The 15,772-nt window shown below is 49.4% G+C and overlaps 2 protein-coding genes across 4 annotated transcripts in view; one reads left to right on the plus strand and one right to left on the minus strand.

Annotated features, from left to right (window-relative positions):
* The window catches only part of BCCIP (BRCA2 and CDKN1A interacting protein), a 12,511-nt gene extending 1,128 nt beyond the window's left edge, over positions 1–11,383 (plus strand). The window contains exons 2-7 of one of the 2 annotated variants that reach the window (XM_034985931.1): positions 1,544–1,618; positions 2,226–2,306; positions 6,430–6,519; positions 7,164–7,351; positions 9,376–9,550; positions 10,943–11,383. In XM_034985931.1, the coding sequence (XP_034841822.1) occupies positions 1,544–1,618; positions 2,226–2,306; positions 6,430–6,519; positions 7,164–7,351; positions 9,376–9,550; positions 10,943–11,113 (780 nt within the window). In that variant the 3' untranslated portion in view covers positions 11,114–11,383. The remainder of the gene's footprint in view (positions 1–1,543; positions 1,619–2,225; positions 2,307–6,429; positions 6,520–7,163; positions 7,352–9,375; positions 9,551–10,942) is intronic. The other variant, XM_034985932.1, reaches the window with a different exon arrangement.
* DHX32 (DEAH-box helicase 32 (putative)) overlaps positions 11,179–15,772 on the minus strand; it is a 50,767-nt gene continuing 46,173 nt past the window's right edge. For both annotated transcript variants that reach the window (XM_034985929.1, XM_034985930.1), the window contains exons 10-12: positions 14,125–14,312; positions 12,774–12,955; positions 11,179–11,720 (exon numbers count right to left, since the gene is read on the minus strand). In XM_034985929.1, the coding sequence (XP_034841820.1) occupies positions 11,549–11,720; positions 12,774–12,955; positions 14,125–14,312 (542 nt within the window). In that variant the 3' untranslated portion in view covers positions 11,179–11,548. The remainder of the gene's footprint in view (positions 11,721–12,773; positions 12,956–14,124; positions 14,313–15,772) is intronic.

The raw sequence follows: 15,772 nt of genomic DNA on the forward strand, positions 1-15,772 counted from the left end.
TCGATCCCGGGACTCCAGGATCATGACCTGAGCCGAAGGCAGTCGCTCAACCAACTGAGCCACCCAGGCGCCCCTGTCCTGACTTTCTTAACTATTTTTCAAGCTGTGTGGCACCGTGTACCTGTTTCTAGCATGTGTACATTTATCTCCACGAGTATTTCCTTAAAGTCTCTGTTCCCCCCTAAACTGTAAGCTCCCTGAGGGCAGGACCGTTCATGTCTCCTTTTCTTACCTTTTCTTCGTGAGTGCCTGGCACCGTGCTTGGCATGTGGTGGTACTCAGTATTTGTCAAGTGAATGAAGTGTAGCCTCAGGTGCGTGGGCTGAATCCAGTGCTAGGCAGCCGGGGACTTCGGAAGTGATTTTGCTCTTTGCTCATCCTTACTGCAGTCACGTAAGTAATCTCTTCTTTGTGGCTGCTGTGACCGTTTTATCCAGAGCAGACTTGCTCTACGTTGAAACTAGATCAATCTGAGTTTTTTGTTCTTCTCAGGCTTTTGTGTCAAGTGAGGAGATGGCACGAAGGGGCTTTGTAACCTGTGCAGATGGTAGTCGTGGCCATATTTTTGCCTGTTGGAAGCCTGGACAGTTCTTCAGATAACATTTTCTTCGTGTCCTTTTTCTGGCATGTTCTGTAGATAGAGATAGAGGCAAAAAGAGTGGCGATAGAGGGAAAAAAAAACCCTGTAAAGTAGAAAATAATGCTTGAATTATCTTAGGAAGTTGTGTGTGATGACCAGTTTTGTGTGTTATTTCATGTAGAAAATACGTTAGGGTTTGAAGCCAACGGCCAAGAAAGAATTCTTGAGATATTTTTGGTGCAAAAAGGTGGTTTTATTAAAGCACGGGGACAGGACCTGGGGGCCGAAAGCTGCGCTGGGGTCATGAGGAGTGCCCTTTATATACTTTCAAGTTGGGAGGGGGTTAGGGATAGTGTAAGTCCCTAAGGAATTTTGGAAGCAAGGTTTCCAGGACCTTGAGGGGGCTAGCTATTGTTGGGAAAAAGTCGTTTATTACTGTTTAATAAAACCTGAGTCATGAGGCCCTTTAGATGTATATCGGTAGGTCATATGCTTGGGGGATGATTGCCAACATGTATCTTGGGGAGGGGGTGGAGATAAAGGAAGTTTCCTTTTTATATATTAAAGATTTTTTTTTTAATTTTTTTTATTTATTTGAGAGAGAGAATGAGAGACAGAGAGCATGAGAGGGAAGAGGGTCAGAGGGAGAAGCAGACTCCCCGCTGAGCAGGGAGCCCGATGCGGGACTCGATCCAGGGACTCCAGGATCATGACCTGAGCCGAAGGCAGTTGCTTAACCAACTGAACCACCCAGGCGCCCCTCCTTTTTATATATTAAAAAAGTAGAATTACAGGATCCTGGGGGTTGGGCTAAGACTGTTCCCTTAGCGAAGTAATAACATCAAGGTAGTTGAGTCCCTAGAGGAATGTCACTGTGCCTGTTTCGAGGACTTATCAGTGGGCTGTAGATAGTAAGGAAATTTAATAATTTTTCTTCTGCCTTTCCTATGTCATTATTTGCAGGAAGTGAATGTTGAATTTGAAGCTTACTCCATCTCTGATAAGGATTATGACGGAATTAAGAAGTTACTGCAGCAGGTATGGTCTTTTACCCCCTACACACAAATCTTTTCTAAGAAAATCCAGGCCATTCAACACAAGCTAGGTCAAATTTCATCCTTTTAGAATTCCCATTCTTATTCTCTCTACCCTGCAGAGAAGGAAGGATTGTTTCTCTTTCCCTCCAAGGCTAACTGATTAATATGTTAATAAACACCCTGTGTCCTAAAATACCTTCCTTTTCATGTGCTTATTATTTGAGCTACTCTACTGTTTTTCTCTTCCAGCCAAACTTTGTGGGGCAGAAGAATTCTTCCATAATAGTCCTGTCCCTTAGTGCACCAGCTGGTGCTACAAAATCCATGCTTGTTGCTTCTACACCATCCCTACCCCATGTAAGGTGGCTTTGGTTTAACCCTTCATAGCCTCCAGTGTCCAGTCACCAAATTCTTTGGCCTTTTGTCCATCCTTCTCCTCCTCTCCCCCACACCCCCTTTATTACCACTGACTGCCTCTTCGATTTCAGTGCCTTTAGCTTTGATTATCCTGGGCTTTTCCTTTGCTCCTGGGGTTGCTCTTCTGAGTTGTTTTATTAAAAAATATGCTTTGATTTTCATTTAAAATAAGTTTTTTTTTCTTCTCTTAGCTTTTCCTAAAGGCTCCTGTGAACACTGCAGAACTAACTGATCTCTTAATTCAACAGAACCATATTGGGAGCGTGATAAGGGTAAGCGGGACAGTTACGTCTGTTCTGATTAAATTATTTTTTGGCCTGTTAAGATCCTCCTGATGTTTAGCTGGGGGGCCAGGAACTCAAACTGGAAAGAGGTGTTACTGGAGGAAGGGAGGCTGGTTAGAAAGCCATTCCAGTAATTTCCAAGATTACTGAATGCAGGAATCCCGGGATTGGCAATGGATAGCAAGAGAAGGGGGCTATTTGGAAGATACTTGGGAGATGAGATATGGTGGCGATTAGTGAGTGAACTGGTCAGAGTGAGGGGAAAGGAGTCAAGGGTGGCTCCCAAGCGTCTGGCTCTAGCAACCAAGATTGCGAGCATGGAGGAAGAGGAGGGCAGGCGGGAATGTGAGTGTGGGTGTGTACGTGTTGAGTTTGATTTGCCTGTGATACGTGCACGGGAGGTGTGAGCAGCGGCCGGAGACTTGGGCATTCTCAGCAGATGGACGGTTACCCAGGGAGGGTGGGGATGGACACTGCTGATACCACCCTTACTTGGAGGAGTAAGTCAGTGGCAGAGTCTGCAAAGGAGTCACGGTGGGGCGGTGGTGACCTGGAAGGGAGGGGCATCAATCATTGGAGGGAGCTTTTGGAGGAGGCACAGCAGGAGGGTGAGTCCTGCCCCCGCCGCTCCTGATGATGCTCTCGGTTTTGTGTAGCTGCCTAACAAACTGCCCACAGTTCGGTGTCCTAGAATAGCAGCGGTCATCTGTTTGGGTCATTTGGACAGAGCTCAGTGAGGACAACTCCTCTCTGCTCTGTGTCACATTAGGTAGAGCGAGTCAGCGGGGGGGGGGGGGGGGGGGGAATTCACTTTGAAGAGGGCCCACTCCCGTGACCAGCAAGTTGGTGCTTGGCTGCACATGGGGAGCCCAGCTGGGACTATGGGCCAGGGGCCTCCTTTCCTCCGCAGCGCGGGCCCCTCTACACAGCGACTGGGGTCCAGGAGCAAGCAGCCCCAGAAAACCAGGCACAAGGGCACAGCTTTGTATTTCCGCTGTCCTCCTACTCAGACATGAAGGTCTGCACAGGTTCAAAGCAAGGCTGCACAGACCCCACCACTCGGAGGGAGGAGGGGCGAGGTCCTTTGTCAGAAGAGAATGTGGGGCTAGAGCTGTGGTGGCCATCTGTGGGAAATAGAATCTGCCGTGGTGACCTTGGTCCGTTTCCGCATCCATCTCTGGAAACGAGAGGATGGTCCTGGTCCCTGCTTTGCACGGCGGTACGGAAGCAGCAGGAGTTGCTGAGCGCACGGTGCTTAGAGCCACGGTGTGTGGCAAGTGCTAGAGTGACGGCGCCCACGGCTGGTGTCTCCTCCTGTCCCAGCACGTGCCCTCTGCGTCGTGGTACAAAGGCAGTGGCCCTGGGGTCTGATGCTCATGCTCCCCGCCTCCCCGCCTCCCCGCGAGCCATCTCCCTTTGTTGTCAAAGCTGACGGTCTTGAAAAAGTTGGCATTCGCAGCCGCTACCTCCTCTCCTCCTAAACCCCGATCTGGTTTTTCCCACCAGTATTCTACTGAGGTTCTGGAACTGTCCGATAGGGTCACCAGCATCCCCGTTACTAAACCTCATGGCACTAAATGCAAAGCAAGTGAAGGGAATAGCACCTCCAGTAGCTTCCTTTTACTGGAGCAATGGGAAAGGCAGGCCTCTTCACCAAACACGTGCCCAGCCGGTTAGTGTCTGCGTAGGCGTGCTGACGACACCGACTCCATCTTTCTTGTTCGTGCTCGCACCGTGACCTTCTGTGGGGCTCTGCTCTGGGCCCCCGGGAGGTTAACGCATGCCCTGACCGGAATTCAGGAAGGCTCGTTCTGATCTTCCATAAAGAGGCGCAGCGAAGGCCCGCCTTAGATAACTACCCTGCGACCTCCCCCTCCCCGGCCCCCACCATGCCCCTGGCCCTGTGAGCTGTGGGGTGAGGTCTGGGCTGCGTGGAGAACAGCTGCATAGCCCCGGATCGTTTGTCCGCCCGATCTGTCAGTAACAGCCTGAGTAAGACTCAGTGGTGTGGAGTGGCTTGCTTCCGTTTTCTGTCTTAGCTGCCTTCTCAGTGTGGAGGAGACGTGACTGACCCTCTTCCATCTTCTAACCATGTGCTAAGACCGTCCAACAAGAAACCGTCAGACTTTTATCCTTGCAAGAGCTTGCCATCAGCAGGGGGCTTCAGCCTTCACCGGGATGATTACACTAATAACTTCACAGTAACAGTTACGGCTTTTGGCTTCCACAGAGGTACTCGAGGTGTCCCAGCGACAGAGACTTCTGTCCCTAGGAGAGGGACTGCGCAGAGCTTTCACCGGAGCCCCTGGGACTCTTGCAGAGACGGCAGATCCTAGGGCTGTGGAGGGCAAAGGGCAGGGGGAGGGCCATGAACTGCACGTGTGGGTTGTGTAGAGAGAGATTCCGGGGTGAGGTGTTAGGTGCAGTTGCTAGGACTTAGGTCCTAGGAATTGTGTTGAACCAGGAGGCCTGAGGGATGAGAGGAGGCATGGGAGGGGGTGGTGAACGGGTCAAGCAGGCAGGTCTCTTGCTGGGGGGGGGGGGGGGGGCGCAGGTGGTCGTGGATGAGGCTGATGGGATTGTGACCCCGGCCCCATGGAGAGGCCGCTGCCGTGTGGTGTTGCCTCGGTGGCTGCTGGCTGGTCGAGGTGGACCGGGGCGTGTGCTCCAGGGGATGCTAACTGCTTGTGAGCCCCTGACCATTTGGGGATTTCTTTCTTTCTTCCCTCCCTTCCCCTCCCCTCCCCCTCCCCCCTCCCTCCTCCTCCACCCCCTCCCCCTTCCTTTTATTTTTGGAAAGTAAGCTCTCTGCCCAGCTGAACTCACAGCCATGAGATCAAGAGTCACATGCTCCTGTGGCTGAGCCAGCCAGGTGGCCCAGTTTGGGGAATGGCTTAGGATTCGACACTGAGTGTTCCTTTTCCTTCCCTTGGCCCTCTGTCCCGTGCTGCATGTGTTTCGCTACAGTAGGTGGGAGACCTGTGAGGTGCAGGACATCGGTCTCCTGTTGATCTTGAGGGACCAGGGCTGGCGGACGTGTTCTCTTCTTTGCCTTCCCGTCCCCTCATGAGCAGGTGTGCCCAGCTCGCGTGGGCGTGCTTATGTCCTGAGCTACTGCCCCTGCCTGTTAGTGCCTCCTCTTGATTCGTGGAGCTTGAAACAGCTCTCGTTTTGGCACATGGTTTTATTTCCTCGGCCAGCCCAGCCTTCCTCGTTCCCACAAGAGGAGACTGGTGGTCTCTTACAGCCTGGCTCAGCAGAGATGTTGGTCTTAAAGCCTGGCAGCCGCTGTGCCCGAGTCCCCCCGCCAGTGGCCCAGCCGGCTGAGATCTAGGAGCGCCCCCGCTCCTTCAGCCGGACCCCGTGAGCAGCGCTGCTGCCGTGGGTGGCAGAGCTCTGTCATTCCCTTCCCACAGAAGAGTGTCAGGGACACACATGGGACAGTTGTGGGTCCCTGCGGTCCTGGGTGCTGGGGGCGCTGTGGGAGTGCGCAGCGTGAGCAAAGCACATGCGCCCGGCGGAGGGAGGTGTGGAGGGAGGGAGGGAGGTGTGGAGGGAGCGTGAGGCCTGGCGGGGGAGGGGGGGGGCTGTCAGTAGAGTCGTCAGGTTCACGTTGGAGTCCAGCATGTCATTCTTCTCCGTTCCTAAATCATTTCCTTTCTTGCCCTTTTTTTCTCTCCTGCTCGCGTGGTAGGAGTAAGTGTGCTCAAGCATCGTTCGCCCTCCCCAGCGCTCGGGCCTGGCCCGCACTGCAGAGGCGAGTGGGTGGAGGGGACCCGCAGAGGAGCGAGCAGGGCTGGCTGCCGCCAGATCGCTTAGAAGACAGACAGGTGGTTGATTTCAAGAGGTTTTATCTGGTCTGGATTTGTAATATATTGAGAACCTAGCATAAAGAAAATTTGGAGCAGGAAGCAGTCCTCCGCAACGTATAAAGGGGGAGCAGAACCAAGGGAGGTGAGCTGATAGGGGCAAGGCCCATGGTCCTCAGCGTGCGATGCTTCCCTACGGTGTCGGCAGCCACGAAAAGTGTGTCTGAAAACTGAAACGTGAGTTGGTATTCCACTTCCTCCCAACCAAACATCAATTTTAATTCTTTTTCTTTTTAAAATAGCAAACGGATGTTTCAGAAGACAGCGATGACGATGTGGATGAAGATGAGATTTTTGGGTTCATAAGTCTTTTAAATTTAACTGAAAGAAAGGTTGGTTTCACTGGGTGGCATCTGAGCTCCTGTTTCATTTAATGCATGATGACTGTTTTTATATCAGACGATGAGATTAACAATAAGGATATGTGCTTTTGTGAAATCTTACTGTAATCTTTTTTTTTTTATGATTTTATTTATTTGGGAGAGGGAAAGCACAGAGGGAGAAGCAGGCTTCCTGCTGAGCAGGGAGCCCAGTGTGGGGCTTGATCCCAGGACCTGAGCCGAAGGCAGGCGCTTAACGCCTGCACCATCCAGGCGCCCCATGACTCGCTGAGTTTTAATAGAAAAGGAAAACCAGCTGTTTACCTTCCTCAGAATAAGATGCCGGTCAGACTTCATCTTCAGGTTTTACGTGAACTCTCCAGTTACTGCCATCTGTCTTTACAAGATGGACTGGGCTTGCTATTCTGGTGTGTGAGTGTTGGTCTAACACTGTCACCATCGCTCGTGGGGCCGTAAATAACCAGGTGTAGATACCTTGAGAAACGCTTAAGCTGTCAACACTGAGGACAGGTGGGATTTTAAAGGCGGTGGCAGGAGACTGCCCTCACTGTAAGGTTAGAAGGTGGTAGAAAGCACTTTGTTTTCTGCTCCAGGTGTGGCCTGTAGTGAACAGCAAGCCTTTCTTCGCTTCCTAGGGTACCCAGTGTGCTGAGCAAATTAAAGAGCTGATCCTGAGCTCCTGTGAGAAGAGCTGTGGAAAGAGCTTGGTAGAGCAGCTGGACACACATCTGAACGACACCTCCAAGCCTGTGGGCTTTCTCCTCAGCGAGAGGTTCATCAACGTCCCTCCTCAGATCGCGCTGCCCATGCATCAGCAGCTCCAGTAAGAGCCTGGGCCACGTGCCCCTGCACAGTAGTTGTCCGGGGCGGACCCAGCAGTCGGCTGCAGTGGGAAGCGCGCCGCCCACCCTCTCGGCAGCCTTGCAGCTCGAGCGAGTGGAGGACCCTCCTGCCAGAGGCGTGTCCCTTCTTAACAGCGGGCTTCTTAATGGCTTGTGGCGTAGTCTGAATAGTCTTACAAGATGTCCAGGGTAGAAACACAGATGAGTTTGTACAGGCTTTTTACCCTCTACTGGACTGAAGTTTTCATCCTCTTCCCAAATTTCTGTGACATGGATAAAATGAACAGTTACTCCAGTAACAAACTGGGTACAGTTCCTCAATCCCACTGGGATGTTTTGTAACTAAGGAAGCCGCAGTCCTGATCCTGTGTCTCTGGCTTCTTGGGGTTTGCTGTTGTGTTTTATTTCTTTGTTTTAAAACGACCCTGAGATCATGACCTGAGCTGAAACCAAGAGTTGGAAGCTCAACTGAGCCACCCAGGTGCCCCTGTTGTACTTTCTTAATGCAGGGGTTTTAGGTTTACAACATTTTAATTGTTCAGAAGAGCTAAGGATTGGCATTGCTGTGCCCTGAGGGGGAGTGGATGGAAATCGACTGGCCCGTGCGGCATGGGTGCTCTTGCTCTGGGGGCGCGGTGCCTGGGTTTGCCCACTGATCGCCCTCACACTGGGGGTGTGAGGACAGGCTGAGCCTTCAGGTTTCCCATTTAACAGGTTCATTGCTTTTTAGTTTGACTCTCATCCCTGCACGCCCCTGATGCCCAGCTGCCATTCATTGGACTTCTCCTGCATGTTCTTTGTTTAGCCTTTCTTTCTGATCAGCTGGAGCTCATTTTTATTTGGTTTCACAGGAGGGTGATGTGCTTTCTCCTGGTCCTCTGTTAAAGAAAGCTGAAGTCTTTACATCTTTGATTAGCCAGATACATAGGGAGATGCGCAGTTTTTGGAAGGCTGTGTTGCCACTCCATGGACTATTCTAGAATCTAGAGGGATCTGTCCTGCCATGCCATTTCTGCAGTGTCAGGACTGTAGTCATAGTGCCGGACTCTAGTGCTTGGAGACCAGTTGTCAGATGCTCTAATGGCATTGGTTGTGGCTCTGTTAAACGTTTTTGTTTTTTTTTTTAAGATTTTATGTGAGAGAGAATGAGAGAGAGAGCACATGAAGGGGGGAGGGTCAGAGAGAGCAGCAGACTCCCCCAAGCAGGGAGCCCGATGCGGGACTTGATCCCGGAACTCCAGAATCGTGACCTGAGCCGAAGGCAGTCGCTTAACCAACTGAGCCACCCAGGCGCCCTGCTTTTATAATTCTTATACATGTATAGATCTGTAAATAACACATTAGATTATTTTGCATACTTGATAAGGTAATTAACATGAGCTGAAGTAAGCACAGACACAGTAGCCTCTAAGTAGCAGATACCATTACTTTTCTTTTTTTTTTTTTGAAGATTTTATTTATTTATTTGAGAGAGAGAGAATGAGAGAGAGAGAGCACATGAGAGGGGGGAAGGTCAGAGGGAGAAGAAGACTCCCTGCCGAGCAGGGAGCCCGATGCGGGACTCGATCCCGGGACTCCAGGATCGTGACCTGAGCCGAAGGCAGTCACTTAACCAACTGAGGAGCCCCAGGAGCCCAACCACCCAGGAGCCCCAACATTTGTTTTTAAAAAACCAATTCTTACCGGTTTTAAACTTCTGCAGAAGCAGAGCAGTGATGTTAACTGAATTTGAGACTCCTGTTATTTGCCGTGTATCCACAGCTCAGCATCTGAGGGATTCCTCCTCTTGCTTACTATAAAACACTGCCGTAGTCCATCACAAGTGCTGTTGCCTACGTAAGGAGAACTCATGGCTTAGAAGTGTCCAGATCTGATGTCTGTCCATCAAGCCCGTGTCAGAGACGACAGAACCCCCTGCAGAGGCCTCACGGGTTTCCCCTGTGTTCTGGTTTGTAGGATTTCACCCGGTTCAGCAGGCAGACCTTCTCTGTGTTATGCTTTGCAGGAAAGAACTAGCCGAGGCACACGAAACTAACAAGCCATGTGGGAAGTGTTACTTCTACCTTCTGATTAGCAAGACATTTGTGGAAGCTGGAAAAAACAATTCCAAAAAGAAAGGGAACAACCAAAAGGAGGAGGAATTAATGTTTGCAAATGCGGAGGAAGAATTTTTCTATGAGGTAAGACTGTCCTGTTCTTACCTATTTGTTTGAATGTAAACAAGGATTTTCTTGACAGTCGGCAGGATTGACTGCTTTCCTGTTTATGGCAAAATCCTCTGAGGATGGCGGCTCTTTCTCCATATTGCCAGCGGCTGGAGGGTAATGCGGTGCCCGCACCTAGTATGTACGTTCGCAGCGGGTTCGTCACCAGCCCCCCAGCCCCCAGGGTGGAGCCTGGGGAGGGGAAAAGCCATGAACGTTGAATGGTGATCAGGCACTCAATATGCTTGCTAGAAGGTCTGTAATTCTAGAACCACTCCACGGGGTAGGCGTTAGTCCTGGTTTGCCGATGGGGACGTTGAGTCTGAAGGAGATTAGATCCATTATCTGAGGTCATGCAGGTGGTTGATGTGAAAGCTCGGGCAGGCCCTGCTCCCCAGTGATGGCTTACATGCTTCTCTGTGCCCTTGGTCCTGGATGTCCTCCCACTTTTGGGATTTCTAGCACTTTCTTGCAGAAAGGTGGCTTATGCCATGACAGACAACCAGACACCAGAGAATACGCTTTCTCACCCTAACCTCTTCTCAAAAATGTTAAGTAAATCTGAGGGGTAACTTACTTTCCTAGATTAGAGGATGTCTATTACTACCTTTTTAAGATTTTATTTATTAGAGAGAGTAAGCACAAGCAGGGGGAGCTGCAGTGGGAAAGGGAGAGGCAGGCTCCCCACTGAGCAGGGAGTCAGACATGGGCTCACACCCTGAAGTCAGATGCCACCCAGGCGCCCCCATCTGTCACTACTTTTAAAAAGCCTTCGACTAAATACTAAAGTACCACAGATTCAGCTCTGCCCTTGTTTTTCAGGAAGTAAATAGTGAAAATTAAATTTTTTTTGCCTGAGCACCTTAGGCAGATAGTTTAGGGAAGGCTGGATGGGTATTTTAAGATGGCCTGGTTACCGTTTTCACACGGCATGATTCCAAGGGAGCAGCCAGGACAATGAGGAAAGACCAGTGTTTGAAGACCATGCTTCTCATTAATTGTCAAATGTTACAAGTGTTTGTTTCACTTTTCTGTTGCAAGATTGGAATCAAATGAGAATGAATATGAATGACTTCAGAATTATAAACGCTTATAAATGGTGGTAGCATTATGTCACTTAGCTGCTGTTCACCTCTTAGGACTAGGACACTGCTCTCCATGCTTCTCCTGTAGGTTAGAAATCTGTTTGGTAAGCATTTTGTAACTTGGGCCTGAATATCCCATTTGAGCTTATTTTAGTCCGTGTTTTGCTTCTGTTCTCTGTCATTCTCAGACACGTCAAACAGTATTCCTGACTGCCACGTAAATAAGTTTTGCCTTTGGGTTGTCTGAATTTTTAACTTACGGTTGGTTATATATTTGGTTCAGAAGGCAGTCCTGAAGTTCAGCTACTCGGTGCAGGAAGAGAGCGACACTCGTCTGGGAGGCAGGTGGTCCTTTGATGATGTCCCGATGAAGCCCTTGCGAACCGTGATGTTGATTCCAGGTGACAGGATGAACGAAATCATGGATAAACTCAAAGAACATCTTTCTGTCTGACCCATTTCCCATGGACAGTAGTGGGGTGGTTTTGTGTATATAAAATTACCAGAAAACAGCTCAGATTTACTGAAAAACTCGTGACTTTATTCAGAGTAAGGTCCTCTACAAAAAAGTAGGGCTCTGTCACCTATGTGTGTGACCCATTTACAAAATAGCTTTTTAAAAAAATTTGGTGAAATTATGAATGGTTGATTAAAAGCTTTTCCAATAAGAAGGAAAACATGGAGTCGTAATTTAAAGAACTCAATAAAAACGTCTATTTTTTTATTTTTAAACAATATACAAAGTGTTATTTTTTTCAAGACTCTCGTGTGGGGTGTGTTCTCCTTGTTCAAGTTAAATGTCCGCACCTCCAGCGGGGCTACGCTCAGGCCGGCGGGGGCGGGGGGGGTACTTATTGCACATCTTGCTTCCTGTAAAGATTCTGAAGCGTTACTGGATGGTGCATCTCTGCTCAGTAGTCTCAGGGCACTTCTCACACATTTTCTGTTCCTTTTTCATTGTTGATAGAGGTGAAAGGTGATCCACTACTTGATGGAGAATGTCCTTACTTTCGCTAGGAGGCAGGTTACTGAAATAGTACGGTGGCACCAGCTGCATAAATCTGTGGAAAACAGAAAGGTGAGAGTTTTTCCCTTTTTAGGGAGAGATACCAAACATTACATGTGGGAACTTCCCACCCCGGGAGAATCTAGTTGTAGACCTGGTATTTAATTTGAACTCTCCCGTCTCTATCTGCCTTTGCAGAATAAATACTTCCTGTGGTTTTCATGGAGTCAATCCAATTGCATTTCTAGAATAAGTTGGCTTGTCTAGTGTTCCGCCACACAGTGGGTGATGCCCAGCACAACATGGGAAAGATGAGATCAGGTGTTCCAGAGAACTTTGGGTGGGTAAGAGAGGGGGTGTCTTGGCCTCTTTGTCTTACTAACACCACTCCCCATCCAGCTACTAGTTAGTTTTGGTTCCTGCCTTGAACATCACTGTCCAGGTAGGAGTGTGCGTGGACCCACATCTGCAATGGCCCCAAAAGACTGCTCTTCGTTCTCACTACTGCCCCCTGCAGTTCACTCGTAGCCACCGGAGTCATCTTTAAAAGTCTATACCGAGAGATGTTACTCCAGCTTAAAACTCTCCCATTTCTTTTGTACTGCGCTTAGGATAAATTCCAGACCCTCATTTGGCTCATAAGCCCTACACTTCTGGTACCTGCCTGCCTCCCCACTCCCTTCCCCACTGGCCCTAGCCTCGGGGCACGTGTGTTCTCAGAGGGCCTTCCTCAAGGTCTGCACCTGCAAACACTTTTTCTCTACAGCTTTTTGTGCCTTTTAAGAGGCACTATGCTGTTAAAAAAAAAAAAAAGTGTGGAAATATTTAAGTAATCTCTACACCCAACATGGGGCTCGAACTCATGATCCCGAGATTAAGCATCGGAGGCTCCACCAACTGAGCCGGCTAGGAGCCCCTTTGCGTGGTATATAATTTATGTTGTGATCCCAAAGAGAGGAACATTTAGATCAGAGAGACCATAAGTAGGTACGCTCAGTATAAATTAAATTGGTGCCGGCGTAACCTAACTGAGAATGTATTAAAAGCCAAACGTGTCATTTAGTCAAGTATGAGTTGGAAAGAACTCCCTTTTTTCTATTAAACTTACAGTTCAGGAGAGATTTCTGAGGTAATCCTGATGTAGTTGTTCTCAGATATGCTGAACTTGTGGAAGAGAACCCACTCCGGCATCTTCTTGGTGATGGAGTAACCGGACAGGGGATGCAGCTGAGCAACTTGCTTATGTGTTAGCATTAAGTAGTTACCGGATCCGTCCACATCCCGCGCAATCTACAAGGCAGAGTTTTTAAGAAAAAAGATTTTGTGTTAATATGGAGATCAATAGACAAAAATGTTTTGTTTAAAAAATTCCAAAGTACTTTGTTCAAAATAGTAAAAATTACACATTTGCCACCCATGTTTCCTACTTTCAGATCTAGAAAATAAGCCCAAAACAGATTTTGCCCAAAACTTTGAGACTGTGATGATGACATTACTAACTTGAGTAATTTCAGGGCAGTGGGTGGAAAGCACAGCTACGGAGGCTAATGTTGGGGTCGTGAAAGCCAGCGTGGTACCTGCCACACTATGGGCGATATACTCAGAGGTCAGGTGCTTTATGCCGGATGTTTTAGCTCAATAAAGTAACACTGTGATATAGGAACCTTACTTTCTGTACATGATGAGGAAATTCATGTTAAAATGTCATTTTTTCCTCTATTAAGACCGCTCTAGAGTGTGAGTGGAAATACCACAATTTCTCTGACCGTGACATGAAGAACATGCATGCTTCCTTCCCCAATGTGCTTTAATTTAGGGGAGCTGCATTAGGCAGCCTTCATTTGGGGGATGAAAAATGGACACTACTTTTACTTCTTGGGTGTTAGTATCATCGGTTAAATGTGAGCTAATTCACAAACCGGTGAGATGAGGGACTGTATCTGATGCTCAGCCAAAGAGCGTGTTTTCCTAACTTTCCCTCTGTGATGAAAAAGGCCTTTTGTCCTTTTGGACAAAGTGAACATACTCTGGCTTAGCCCTTCAATTCCCTTGAGGGGAAGTACATTTAAATACTAAACCTTGGGGCGCTTGGTTGGCTCAGTCGTTAGCAGTCTGTCTTCGGCTCAGGTCATGATCCCAGGGTCCTGTCATGATCCCAGAATCCTGGGATCGAGCCTCATGCTGGGCTCCCTGCTCGGCAGGAAGCCTGCTGCTCGCTCTCCCACTCCCACTCCCCCGCTTGTGTTCCCTCTCTGTGTCTGTCTCTGTCAAATAAATAAAATCTTTACAAATAAATACATACATAAATACTATATCTTTAGTAACACAGAAGGTTTTCAGTTTTATTTAAAGTTAACACCAGTAAAAGAATCCTCCTAGGTGAGAACTTCCTGACAGACCGTCCCGAACACGTGACATTCTGGAAAGACCAAAGTGAAGGCTGCCATCCCCACTCTCACCTGCATGAAGTAACCGGACAGGAGAGCCTTCTTTATGTTCAGAGCGTTCTCCTTTGAGCCAAAAGCAGGTTCTGCACAGGGGAGCTCGATTCGCTTGACAATTTCTAAGAGTTCAGCTCGGACAACGTCTGCCATCCTGAGAGCACAGCAGTTGAGGAAGTAGTCATGACACCACTTTTCAACACAGTCTGGGAAGGAAAGAAGAAATGATTGGCCATAAGCGGTAAGAGCCCCGGCCGGGAAGGAGGTGTGATCTCTGTCCTCTGCCCGCCTCGCCTCAAGAGGAGGTCACGTGAGCGGGTGGGAGGGAGGCTGCAGGGACATGGGCTGGCTGGCAGGACCTGCACTGGCCGTGGGGGTTCTGGAAGCCCACTGAACTGTGGGAGCAGCATGTTCTAGTGCCGACCAGTGTAGCCCCCTTCATCGGCAGCTCTGAAGGGGGACAGAGGAGGGTGTCTCTGACCGTTTGGCTCGTGTAAGAACAGTGAGGATGTACCCGGCCCCTGCATTTATTCAAACTAGGAGGGGCAGGTCTACGGTAGAAGTTTCCCTGAGCCATGAAAATATCTCAACATGTTTATAAGAAAAGGATTACTACTAGGCTGATTTGGGAATTCTGTTAAGCTCATCTACCCGCTCTAGCTACAAATTTTATATTAAAATTCAGTCATCTGGTTCAGTTTGAAGTTAATGCTTTCTTGCTACCCGTAGTTACTTAGGATGGACCTGGAGTTCTGTCTTGTGCTGGGAATGCACCTGGCCTTGGTACAGCAGGGAGGAGACCCCGGTTGACCCTGTCCTGTGCCCTCAGGCCGCCTCAGCAACAAGAGCATGTACTTGGGCAAACAATGGCACCCACCGTCCTTGCTCTCAAAAGATGCCACCAAGCTCCCCCTATCCTTGCTGGCTCCACTGACTTTATCTTCTCAGCTCTGAAAAATTAACTCCCCACTCTCTATAGCTGTACTGCCATTCAAACTGCCATGTCATCTTTTTCAGCTCACTTTTCATCCTGTCCACCAGAGCAAAGGAGGTAAAAGATGCTTCATGGAAAACAAAGGTTCCCTTGCTGGAAGGGAGCCCCTCACTGGCTGCCTTTGGAGGCCCCAGCCTGCGCCCGCTGCTCTGCCCTGCCCGCCCCTCAGGATCCTCTTCCTGTCTTTAAGGGAAGAGGGTGTTCTAGCTCCCTTTTCGTCGGGTCCCACTCGGGGAAGTTCACACGCTCACTGTCGGGCTCCCTGTCGGCTAGCATCAGGACTTCTGCCTCAGCTTTTCCACATGCCCTCCCTTCCCCTTGGCCAAGTTCCAGTCCAGTTCTCTCCAGCCCCCCTCAGCACACCCACCGACTCCTTCCTAGTATCTGAGGCCCGGGGTGGTTGGTTTGGTTTGGTTCTGAATGTCCGTATTCTCTCTCCGCCTAGGAGTGAATGTGGATGTTAGGGAAAGCACAAAGCACAGCTCTGACCCCAGGGCACTTGGAGATGGCAGTTCCTTTCTTCCCCCGACCCTGGAGGGTGGGAGCTGTGCCGTGCAAGTCTCTGTGGCCCCATGTCATCCATGCCGACCTAGCTCCCTGAGGGCTGGCCGGGCTGAGCGCTGGGGTTCCAACGCACGGCAGCGAGCACAGCCAGACCCTCAAACGCCAGCC

The sequence above is a fragment of the Mirounga leonina genome, unplaced genomic scaffold, assembly GCF_011800145.1.
Source record: "Mirounga leonina isolate KUSES-001 unplaced genomic scaffold, KU_Mleo_1.0 Mir_114, whole genome shotgun sequence".
NCBI lineage: Eukaryota > Metazoa > Chordata > Mammalia > Carnivora > Phocidae > Mirounga > Mirounga leonina.